The 12443-nt window shown below is 45.2% G+C and overlaps 3 protein-coding genes across 3 annotated transcripts; 1 reads left to right on the top strand and 2 right to left on the bottom strand.

Moving 5' to 3' along the window:
• Window positions 1–405: 405 nt before the first annotated feature.
• N7506_005482 (hydrophobin family protein) lies at window positions 406–886 on the bottom strand (the record flags this gene model as incomplete). Its single annotated transcript, XM_056954776.1, has 3 exons — window positions 406–432; window positions 497–570; window positions 670–886. The coding sequence occupies 3 exons, from the start codon at window positions 884–886 to the stop codon at window positions 406–408; spliced, it is 318 nt and encodes a 105-aa protein (XP_056813665.1).
• A 4188-nt stretch (window positions 887–5074) lies between these two features.
• On the top strand, window positions 5075–5743 carry N7506_005481 (uncharacterized protein; the record flags this gene model as incomplete). The annotated part of the gene is made up of 1 exon (XM_056954775.1): window positions 5075–5743. One exon carries the CDS (start codon window positions 5075–5077, stop codon window positions 5741–5743), a length of 669 nt encoding a protein of 222 aa, XP_056813664.1.
• A 3093-nt stretch (window positions 5744–8836) lies between these two features.
• On the bottom strand, window positions 8837–11036 carry N7506_005480 (uncharacterized protein; the record flags this gene model as incomplete). The annotated part of the gene is made up of 8 exons (XM_056954774.1): window positions 8837–9266; window positions 9313–9537; window positions 9588–9700; window positions 9793–10125; window positions 10198–10407; window positions 10463–10533; window positions 10588–10841; window positions 11029–11036. 8 exons carry the CDS (start codon window positions 11034–11036, stop codon window positions 8837–8839), a joined length of 1644 nt encoding a protein of 547 aa, XP_056813663.1.
• Window positions 11037–12443: the final 1407 nt, after the last annotated feature.

Below are 12443 nucleotides of genomic sequence, written 5' to 3'. Positions count from 1 at the left end.
GAGAATTGTCCTTAGTTCTATTCTCGTGAAATTCAATTCCTGAAGTGCATCGCAAAACTCCATAATTCTGACCTAGTTGTTGTCCCACGTGGATAAGCCAATAGGAATCGCCTCACGTTCCGATCACCCCTGATCGGCAGAGGTTTCTATGCCGTAGGCATAGTAAACCGGGTCCCAAGCATATTTAAAGAGCTTGCCTTCCAGGTTTTACCTGGATTAGACAAATTCACTTATTTTATTCTCACCCACACTTTTCCGTTCAGTAGATCAGGATAGCTCCTTCATGCTGCATTCTTCTAGCCTGCTAGTCTAATTCAACACAGTCCAGCTGTAACAGTGCTTCGAAGCCATGTTAAAATTAACCGGTCTCCGCCAATTTGCCCTTCCACTACCTAGGTTTGATAATTACTCTGCGGAATCAATAGCAGTGCACTAAATATATCAACCATAATCAGCTTCCCAGTGTGCTTACATTGTTCGGAGGATTTAGCCTTACATCTCCAGTACCCTTAGGGCAGCAAGCAATGATGTTCTTACAAACAGGTCCGGTCTCGAAGTCCTTGGTGGAAGCTATAAAACGTTAGAAAAAGGCCAATTCGTGGTCATCACAACATGTTAGAGCATTCATGCCGAGGACATTAAAATCGCCGAGTAGGCTAGTCTTAGCACATGCGGAATCATCGTTGCCAAGAAGACCGTTAAGACCACCCTTAGCGAGAAGGTTACCCAGAACACCGTCACCAGACAGGATTTCCTTCGAGTCACAGCAGGCAATGTCACCAGTAGTACATTGGTCTTTGGCAGTCGCCGTAGTCATCTTGGTTGACTGCAGAGCAGAAATGGACATGGCAAGAGCAAGGAAAGTGGTGGCAGTAGTGAATCTCATGATGATGATTTGGATTGTTGTGCGGATTTGTAGAATTATTAAAGTAGAGATTGATGGGAGTCTATGGTTGGGCGAGGCGAGCTTTCTTTTATAGGCTGGTTCTTGAACCTTAATGTTCGTTTACGTGACGTGGATGGTTTCGTTTACTGGAAACAATATACGCTATAACTCCTTTTCTTCCGGAGGAGCTCTTGCCAAGGTCTCTCTGAAATGTTCAATTTAAGAATCTGGTATGTCAAATACAACCATACACCACTACTCGTATTTCTTACACTTGATTATCTGACCTATTCTTTGCATCGGCCCAGGGCCAATGCGCACAATGTGCTTGTCTAAGGCACTCAATGGATCTATCAATAAATAGGTTAATCAATAGCTAAGTCGAATATGTATTAGGATGTTTCGGGTAAGTGCCGAGGATCCCTCGTGGCCCAGTGAGAGATCTCAGCGAGGGTCTCGCCGAGTAAAAGTGGTGGTGAGTTTGCAAAGGAATGTTAGCTACTGGTCATACCCTCCTCCGTCTCTATACCAAGGCACTAAGAGCTATCTACCAACAGCCGCATCGAAGAGGAATTTATGACGCCCTCGTTCTCGATTGGATGACTGTCTTCGCGAAAGCAATACTCTCCGGACTGAGGCCAATGAACTTCGACACGATTTTCATTTTATTGAGTCGCAAAACAAGAACCTGCATGACGATGTAATGCAAAAGTGAGATGGTATCGCTGAAGCAATACAGACATTGAGCTCGTTGAAAACAGATGGAATTGGGATGACACTTCACACCCATGGCAGCCAATCACCAGCCATCTGTAACACGCGATGGATCACCGATGTGCGCTGAGAGCCCCCGGAATATTCTATTTGCCATGTATTGCTTAGCGTGTATACCTCCAGTAATACGCGCTACCATTTGGCAACAGGCTTGTCCAGATTCAAGCCGTCGTGGATGTTTTAGAAAAGAAAACATATCAATAACTTTTGAAGGTTCTCGAATGTGTTATAGCAGTCTCGAGCCGGGTGCTTGAGGAACACAGTTTCCGAATGATATATGCTTAGGCCAATGTCGCATGTGTAGCTTATGTGGATGATAGTAACATGCATTGTTTGCTTCAATGGATTTCACTTACGATTGCTATGTTGTATTTTGAAATTTTCACTCAATGAGATATTCGACCTATTGAGGGTAGAATGGATAGTCAACTTTGTCCAATCAACGACAGGCTTGGGATTGTCAATTTCTAGTTGTAGTATGGTACTTTATTCAAGAAGAGCTGAGTGAAAAATCACCGATCCTCGTCCGATAATCTTCTAACTCTGTCCATATCAGACTCACATCCTACTAGCTGCATCAGCCTCGTAGCCAAACGCCCGACCGCCCATCAAACATGGAATGTGGTCTAACGATCATCTTGTCTCATGACACATCGTCGAGTTCCCATCGCAGTATCAAGGAATTTTCCGGCTTATGGTAAAACTATTGTTTGGTCCGAGCATTAAGGATTCTTGCGTCTGTCATGCTGGGACACTTGATTAATACCCCATCTAGCAAGAAATGCCTTCATAGTTGCGCTAGTTTTGAGAAAGCAATGGTCGATGGATGATACTTATCAGTCGAAACTCATATGTAAATACAAGTAACGTTTGTTGCAAATCCATATTTCTTTGCGGACGTCAGTTTAAGAACCGCGAGAACGCCGCAGTTTCTTGGGTCAACCTACGGAGCGTCGTGGAAGCTGGCGACACTCGCAAAGTAATATTTCTTGATAGATTATACTGAGCCCTATCGCATCTGGGTGCTATCTCGGGCCGAATGAACTTTATCATGAGATAGCGTTGTCTGCATCAAGGTACATCTTTGTGCGGACCTGTTGATCGCGTACTTCACGATAAAACGGCAGGTACTTTGTGCGTCGCTCTCATGCTCAGTCCTCAATATTTGGGTTTATGATCCTAATTTTGGCACATCTGTTGGGCAGGAGGGAGAGCATTCATTAAATTTCAAGTCTGCGCTTGGGCCTCCACTTAAATCAAATATTATCTTCTGGATAGTCACTGCCGATAATTCTTTCACCATTTCTACATCGCATTGGATAGTTGCTCATTCTACAATCAAGCAGACTGAGAATGGCAAATAATCACAAGCCTTCTGGAGAGCAGTCAGGCCACAGGTCTGACGAAGTACAGCCGCGTGCTGCACCATCGTGTTATTCCTTTCGGTCTACTGCCTCCAGATCCAAAGATGACCGGAACCCTCTCAAACCGGTGACTAGGTCGCACGAGCATACGGTACCAATCTCTACCTTTTTCCCATATACCCTGACTCTTTTGTAACCAGCACTGTGCTCTTTGTATCTCTTATAGACTATATGGACGCAGATGTTTATGGACTGGGTTTACAATCACCACAACGGTCATCGAAGCAGTCAAATTCTGACGGGAGTTGTTGTTTTTTTTTTTTTTTTTTTTTTTTTTCCAGCGGACTGCTGACAATGTATTCAACAATAGGGGTAGTTGGTCAGGTAAACTAACTGATCAATCCTCATGATTTTGAGGGCTAGAGATGAACGCTTGTTGAGGATATATATTTCAATTAGACACCTCTTTCCCTTTCGTTGAACGCCTTAGAAATCTGACAAATGAAATACTGTAGAACCTATGGCCATCAAAAAAAGAAGTTCAAAAAGAAAACAAAAAAACCCTTGGTGTGTCTTCATGATCTAGTTCGAAAATTGAAAGCTGTCAACGGGTTGACCGACCGTGACCTCGCTTTCCGCAGTCCAAACGGACAGATCGACAGCTCAACACAACCAACACCACACTAACGCGAGGCTAGGGAAAAAAATCCATTACTTCTCGGGATAAACTCACAGGCCTTTTTCGGTAATTCAACGTTGAATGGCTCACAGATGAGGTATCAGAACAAGAAATATGAGCCTGTCATTGCGGATTGAAAAGCACGCAGTGCCTTAAATTTAGAGAGCCGTGAAGGATTCGGCAGTGAGCCAACAATTCTTGACCGACTCAGCATCGTTATTTTCAACACCACCATCGCTCGTCTTTCTCGCCGAGGATCTAAAGGCATCAAAATGTCGCTGCAAATAGTCGCTGCAATGTTCAGTTGAAAACAAAGAAATCATAGCGAGGCTAGACAAAAACTGATCACTACTTCTCCAAATAGGTGGGTCAATTGATCGGTGTCAATCACCATTTTCAAATTCTTCAAAATGGCACTGGACTATGGTTCACCAGTCACGTTTTTTCGTGGGATCTTACTACAACATTAGGAGATATTTGCATTCTTGGAAAAGCCAAAGGGAGGGAACTACCGTACGAGCCGAGTGCCTGAGCTGCCTGTAACACGATTCAAATTGACAGAAAACACAAAGAGATAAAATCAGTGCAATAAACACAATAACAGGGCTAGCAATGGCTCTGGTCAAGAAAGTGGCTGAGAAGTCAGACATTATAAATTCTAGTAGGAAAATGCGGAGAGATGGTTAATTTAACACTATTTTATTACATGGAGCAACTAGTTGAGAGAAAAATCGTAACAAACATGCAATTAAGTGATGGCAGGGAGAGTGGAGTGTAGATTCGTTGAAAGAAACAATCTGCCATGCTGAGGTCTGAAGTAAACAGTTATTTGTATTTACTCCTTTTGCACGCCAATAAAATGCTCTAGTATCTCAACATTGCGAAATAAAATGAACTGTAGTCGTCATAAGGACAAAATAAATCCTAAATTATCTTGGATCAGGTGATACAGGTTTTGCGGTTCAGTATACTAAGTTCAAGTCATGATGTCAACTCCGTGAAGTCAGTCATACTTTTTTTTTAAGTCCTTCCATATCACGATTGGATCTGTTAAGCTGCCTGTCATGTTCAAATTTCAATCCAGCACCTTTTTTGTTCCTAATTCATTTTTTTAAAATTTATGTTCATAGATAGCCTTCCCATGTCTCTTATTACATCCCTTTTGACAAGGGTTGTACTAATTTTCTCCCTACTTCCGGCTGTCCTTGCCTCGCCTTTATTCGAAAAGCGAGCGAATGGTTCCTGGTTGGGACTGGATACTGAATTCCCCGACCCTAGCTTCTTGCATGCAGCCGATAACAGATGGTACGCCTTCGGTAGCAACGGAAACGGCAAGCGTGTTCAAGTCGCAACCTCAGCCGACTTCACAACATGGAAGCTGCTAGACATAGAAGCCCTCCCACAATCTCAAATTGGGAAACCGATAAAGACCACTGGGCGCCCGACGTTATCCTGAGGGCAAGTGTCCCCTCGGCTTCCGGAGGCAACCACAATGGAAAGCTGATTGTTGATAAATCATCAGGACGACGGAAAGTATGTAATGTACTACTCCGGCGAAGACAAATCGAGCATCGGGCACCACTGCGTCGGCACAGCCGTTGCAGACAAGCCAACGGGGCCGTACGTACCAAGCAAGATGCCTCTGTCGTGTCGCCTCGACCAAGGTGGAGATCAATCGACCCAGCGGGCTTCAAGGACAAGGACGGCAGCCAATACGTCGTCTTTAAAGTTGACGGCAACACGATTGGACACGGCGGCATCTGCAACAACGGCATTGAGCCACTTATTCCCACGCCAATCTTGCCGCAGAAGGTTGCCAAGGATGGTGTCAGACCCATCGGTGATGCAGTGCAGATCCTCGATCGTAACACTGCAGATAATGATGGGCCGCTCGTTGAGGCCCCAAATCTCATTTTACATGGCGATACGTACTTCTTGTTCTATTCGACGCATTACTTTTTCGATCCCAAATATGATGTGCGCTGGGCGACCGTTTCGAGTATCACCAGTCCCTATAATAAACGAATGAGTCGATGGTGAAAGCTCATAAGACTGGTATTATCTCACCTGGTGGTGCTACCGTTTGTGGCAGCGGGGATCGCATGTTGTTACATGGGTTCTGCACTGAGGCGAAAGCCAGTCGGTGTATGTATGTTGCTGGTGTTACCATAATCGGGAAGGCGGCTTCTGTTGCTTAAAATACTGGTCATTTGGTTGTTCTTCGGGCTGTGTCTCCATTGCACTGGAGCTTTGGTTTTGCGTTGGGTACTAATGACCCTAGGATCTTAGATCCTATCGCTTGTCCGCCTTTGCGGCCCCAGCACCATTGTAATCAACCCTCTGCGTTCACACGAGGAATAATTGAAGGGCAAGCCCATTTGATGATGATAAAAATAGGTAATTTCTAGCGACTTCCTCCTTGTAAAATTGTTTGGGGGTTTCCCTTGAAGCATTATTCGAAACTGGCTTTTCCTTCGTTCTTTATCTCTCTTTATTCAGAATCAAGCCTCAGATATCTACCTTGTTTTTCAAACAAAAGAGCCCTAAAAACAGCTAAGAACGAATATGAAAAGCTGGGTTATGATTATATAAAGATGTAAAATTAGTAGATTTTGTGTTACGCCAACCATACAACGAGGTATAGACAATGCGGAGGAGTTGCCTATGGACCACTGGAATCGCCTATTGATACATTACCTCGCTTATCTGCTTGCATATGCACAGAGGGAGCCCCTAGAAAAGGAGAGGCTAAATCCTTTTAGGAGGACTAGAGATTAGACTGAATATAACCATACTCATATCAGGCACATCTCACATTCTTCACTCGTATCCATATTATACCAGGACGCCCCCAGGGGACTGTCCTAACATTTTGGCAGGAAGCTGAAATATTAAGGTTGATGGATCTAGAGACCCGGAGGTGAAGGAAAGACAAGAAAATTTGATAAGATTTTGCGGCATCTGGTCACCGTCGCCCTCTCTTCCTTCTGCTCTTATCTAGTACCGAAAAAGCACTCAATTTACTGTATCTACCTAAAAAGACTCTCACTCATTCTGCCTAGAGGGCTCTAAGAAGCTTTTACATTATGGTAACCCTGCTTCAAGCCTGTCTATAAGTAAGGACCGTCGTAAGATAGGTCATTCCGATGTCATTATTCATGTTACGTTCACTTATACATCTTAGATACCTGCTCATTCATATGAACCCAAGAAGGGTTGCAGAATCCAGTTTGTTTAAATCGCCGGCAATAATATGGGGCTACTATCCGCGGTGTCTCCAATTGCACAAGCAAGTGAAACGCGACGTAGAAGCGAGCAAGCTTCTTCGTGCCTATTTACAGGAAGCTAAGGGGTTATGTCCAGTCAGAATTTGGAATAAGAAGTGGCTTGGCGGTACGTAGGCCCAAAATTCTGATTCGGTAGATTCTTATATTTCATCGGTCTAGGGGTCTATCACCGATTAGATAATTTGCAAGGTGAGGGTTCGCGCCAAGGTATGCAGTTTGACGAACGCGGCGCGAGGTTACTGGTGACGAGAGAATGATGTTGAAGCACCTGAATTGTCCTGCGCATCATATATCAGTTTGACCGTGTCTGTGACACGGGGCGCCCCAAACTTTTACCTCACAAGTAACGAGCAAACTAGGTTGCCCTTGATGTCTCGGCCCTGCCCCAGACCTTGTCTCAGGGATAATTTCAGATTCATCGGTTTTTGATTTGTTTCAAGTCGAAGCTTTCAATATTCTTGTTTCTTTTGGTTTTAGAGCTATAAAAATCTTTTTATCAATACCAATATTAATGCACAGCCTATGCACCCTGGAGGGTGCACTTGCAATCAAAAGAGCATAGCGTTAAAATAACACGAACATAGGATTTGATTGAATATAGTCACTGAATTTAATTGCAGTAAATGTTTCTTGCATCACACGACGCGGTGTACATAGATTTCGGTGCCAGCAAAAAAGAGACATCAGGCCAGTGAATCCTAGAAATTCGTCAAAAATGGAGCCGAATGTTGGTGGCAGGAAAAATGAATTTTCAAACCAATAAGCCTCTTTCTGTTGCTCTTCTTCTCTGTCCATTGGTTGGGAAATTCTCTGTTATGAAGATCGTCTTACTTCCAATCATGTTGCCGTGGATTTTTAATGGTAGAGTTTTATGAACTAGTGTCCCTGGTCGGTAGCTGAGAGGCGGATCTCGAATGAAAATCGACATCCAAAGCTTATGAAAGAATAAATATTTGTATTGAATGCGAATTGACTGCGGACGAGTGGTGGGGATGATGGGACTGTTTCTCTGAACCTTGTGCTGCTAGACGTTACATCTCCAAGTCATACCTCACTCTGATAACCATGATTTAAAGCGAGATAGTTTTGACGGTGCCACGGGTCTCCATCGCCCGTTGCAAGATAAAGGGCAAAGGCGAGACATAAAAGAAGCTAGAAGGGAACCCCTCAACAATGCGCTATAAGTAGAGAAACCCTTTGTTCTCCTATCACGCAAAGATCCAGCCACGTATTGATCCTAATAAGATTCATTATGCTGCGATCCTTTTTGCATTGCACACGACGAATTGCGAACAAGGAAGAATGATATGCATAATTTCAATTTGCCAAATAAAATTTGCATTTGTTGTTCACGGTGTTACAAAATGCGAATATGAATATCGAATATTACTGACTCTGGCGATCATATTCGAAAATGCCTAACTGCCTATAACTTACTGATATAATGCAACCAAGTAGGATTGCGTTGCAATTTAAGTGAGGCTTGCTAACCCAGTGAGTGATGCACCAGCAGGTAGAGTACATGTTCTCCCATCTCTGATTACCGGTCGCGACCAAGCGATTGAACAAGTCATCTCGCTCCGGTATTACTGTCAAACTCCAAGTTCTTTCTTCCTTATCCTCGATCTCTAAGCTTGCTAGCAACTTCTGGTCCGACGAAAACGCAGCCACTGCCTCAATTGCCGTGTTTACAGAGGCTGTTGCTCTCTTCACTCGCTTCATATCACTCACGGCAATGTCAAACACTGGTTCCAGCTTTCTAAAGCTCATCAACTTTGCTTCATCGCGCGTGAATAACAGGCTTGGTCTAGAAGACTCTGTAATGACTGCCCAGCCATGTTTCCCCTCAGATCGACATTGGTATACGCTCGGCCCAGCATAGATGATGCCTTTTTGTCTTAGGCAAAACCCCCAAGTGGCCTTTCGCCTTCTGCGAACCAGTGGCAGCCCGAACGTGATCAATGGCCAGCTTCGTCTCGACGATAGATTGAGCATTGCCTTTGAAGAAGCGGACAATCTTGGAAAGATGTTTGTGATTTGGCTTCTCTTCATCGTCGTCGCCGTGGACTTTCTCGACGATCGAAGGCATGGTCGCATCAAGCACGTCGGAACTGGTGGCACCGAGAGGTATGTTCTCAGCTTCAATGGGATTTTGATGATCCGGGTCATTGTGGTTGGAGGTATTTACAGGAGGAAGAGGCGTTTTGTGTGCTTCGCCGATACGAAGAAGAGTTATTGCAATCTGGGAGTTTGTAGGGACGCCGCGAAGAAAATTGCTACTTGTAGTCAGCATTGGAGCGAACGAGAACTGAGAAGACTGACTTTTTCGGTTGTGCAAGCTCCTTGTACTTGGGCACGTTTCGTTTGAGCCAAGCTATCGTAGGTGTTAGCATTGGATCGCCGAAAATGACGAATCCAACGAGACACCCAATCCCTTTGTATACCATGTAATAGTTGACGAAAAGAGATAGGAGAAATAAAGGGGCAATGTCAGCCACTATTCTGATGAATGCAAAACGAGCAAATGACGGTGTTGGTAAAAGCGCGCTGGAGTTGTGTCAGTAGAAGAATTTGAGGGGAAATAAAGACATATTTACCTCGCAAATCTTTCCCAATTATCAGCCAGCTCTCCGATCACTTGTGGTGCAATGTCAAGAATGTTGGCAATAGTTTCTGGATTGACTCCGGCCCATATAATCTCTTCCATCGGCTGTTGAGTTTGATCGATACTCTTAGTAACATGTCCTGGTGCAGAGCCTGCAGATTGGACAGCTTAACTACTTTGCTGATAGGCTTCGGTACCTTCCCTTCCAGTGGATCTCCATCTCCATCCTGTTGTTGGCTCTTGTGCATTCCGACAGCTCTCTGAATATTGTGTCGGACCTTGTCGACAAAGTTGGCTGCTTCCTCTTCGATAGCTTCATGCGGCTGCTTTTCCGGAGCACCGATGAGTGTATCGTTGGTACCTAGCAGACCTGCTTGGGGCTTCTGAATCCCTCCTGTCCTGATATTCACCAGAGCACGCGGTGCTGATGGAAACAATATGTTGCGAACTTCCACCGGAGATACTACCATTATTATTATTCCAAGAGCAAGCGGCATCAATAGATCAAATAGCCATGCAGCGAAGTATACCTTGAAAAATTAAGATCAGTACGCTTCTTGTCTGGAAACTTTAATTCAGGAGCGGATCTGTGGCCAACGCACCGCACAGAACATTGATGTACGACAAGTCTCCTTCCAGGAACGAAGTCGTGAAATTTGTTTTCCAAGGCTCGCGATGCCAAGAATCACGGTCAAATAAACTCGTTGCAGGTGCAGACCTAGCTTATCCCCGGCGTGATCTTGAGACCATGCATCATTGAGGTCGAGACCACATGAAGTTTCAATAGACACCGCTTTGACATCGAAGACATCCTGATCAGTCGAAATTAGTCCTACGAATATATGGTCGGGACCAAGAAAGCCCCACCTTGTTGAAGCGTCGGATGAATGCAAAAAGCTCTCCGTTGGTGTAATCACCAATCATAGGATCGGGTATCTCTAATTTAGCTTTATGTCAACCAATGTCTCTCGCCAGTTCAGAATACTCGCTACTAGGATATTCTTTCTGGATAGCACCTCGGACATCCGGTATCTCGTGTGCTAGTTCATGGCTGTCCGCATTGAGATCCTTCTTCATAGTCTCTACTGGGCCTTCAATCAGTGTATATGCCTGATGTTGCAAGGCAGCCACCATAGTGGAGCTATTGTTGTCATGGAACTGGATGCCTGGCAGTGTCTTTGGGTAATCGAGGTTCCGGTGAACTTGTGAAGTGATCAGGTCATTAGACGCGCCAACAAGCCATAGGCTTTATGTTGTAGATTAGCCAGCATAGTCGGAGAAGTATTGGTATGATCATCAACGCATGGTGGGGTCTCAATTTGGTCCCGCATTCTATCAGCCTGGGACGCTGGCTGGCCACTAGAGCCGCCAAAAAACGCACACGTTTTATCATGTGATGTTTGCATCATCGCCGGAGCGACATCGTCATGTACCTGGTCATACGATTTAGTGTGAACTTGATCGTGCCCGTCGATCTCACGTAGATCCTTGTGGCCATTTATAACACCATTCAGCGCATGGAAACTCTCCTTCGGGGTTTGCACTATAAGATTGGTGTCATCAACGTGAACCCCGGACGTTCCATGGTCATCGCTGTGTCTTGCATTTCGAATTACGGGTGGATTATCGTGGGTAATGATACCATCGATCTGACTTTGCGTCTCATCAAGATGTGATGCGGCAACTTCATTGCCGATTGGGTCTGGCCGGTATTGAAGATCGGTGCCTTGCTTTACCTGAGTATATGTCTGCAGGTCGAGTTGCTGACTCTGTTGTGCTAGGCCTCGGTTTGCGTGCTTATCGCTCGCTGGGGGTGCGATTTCCGACGAATCGTTGACGTCATAGCAGGCTTTGTTTGACATGATCAATGCTACGTTGCTGTCTCCGCGATTGTCAGAACGAGGATGGTTCAGCCTTTTCTGCAGGGAAGCTCGCAATCGGATTTTCACACCTGTTATCGGCCCGCACCTCTAGTCAATTTCTTCACCTGAGGTAGGTTGCGTGGCTTCAAGCGACGGTGCCGGGAATAGTGTTTAAGCCATGGCGGCTTTGTGTAGAGTAGTACCGGGGATGCTGTATCCTCGGAACCCTCTGGTGCGATGTCAATGGCTCACTGCCATTCATTAGCTTGTAAATTCGCGACATAATCCATGACTCAAATGTTCTGGTGGCCAAGACTAGGGGCAAAGAGACGGCAAAGAGCTGTGGTGCTTGCCCTCGTGCATTGTGGTCGAATGTCCTCGGTTCTATTGAAAGTGCATCGTCTTCAGGATCAGTAGAATTCAGACAGGTCAAGCTAAGATTCACATACCTGCGACGTGGTTATTCGAGCTTTCTCTTGGGAATGCAAACACGAGCTGTACAGTAGATGAGCTCAGTCGGCTGCTGTGGCGGAGACCTCGTCACACGGACAATTGGACCAGCTAACTCAAAACTCGTATCTTCGATCGGCTGGGGCGAATGGCAGTGTATCTGGTGGGAATCATATCTCTCACGGGCACTGTCTGACTAGCTGGTCCACGATGTATTCTATAAATGTCAGGACAGTGGAAATTTCAGTACCGGGTCAATGGGGAAGAACTTATCAAGTGACTCAGACACAAGCCTGCTCATTTTTGCAGAGTCAAGGGGATAAATCATAGAGCAAGTTGCTGGGGGTAGAGGACGTCTTTATAGGCTTCTCGGCTTCTGTCAATTAGAAGCTGTGCAGGCAGCATTAAAGAACACCTGTCCTAGTTGGGCCCTGTTGAAACCCACGTCTTCTTTTTATCGCAACTATTTGCAGCGACATCTTCTGCCTTTGGATGCTCAGCGAGAGAGACGACCAAGAGTCGTGTTTAGCAACAGC

The sequence above is a fragment of the Penicillium brevicompactum genome (genome assembly GCF_028827555.1).
Source record: "Penicillium brevicompactum strain IBT 35665 chromosome Unknown utg000003l_segment0_segment0, whole genome shotgun sequence".
Taxonomy (NCBI): Eukaryota; Fungi; Ascomycota; class Eurotiomycetes; order Eurotiales; family Aspergillaceae; genus Penicillium; species Penicillium brevicompactum.
Note: the sequence above shows the minus strand (reverse complement) of the source record. Positions and strands in the feature narration are given on the sequence as shown.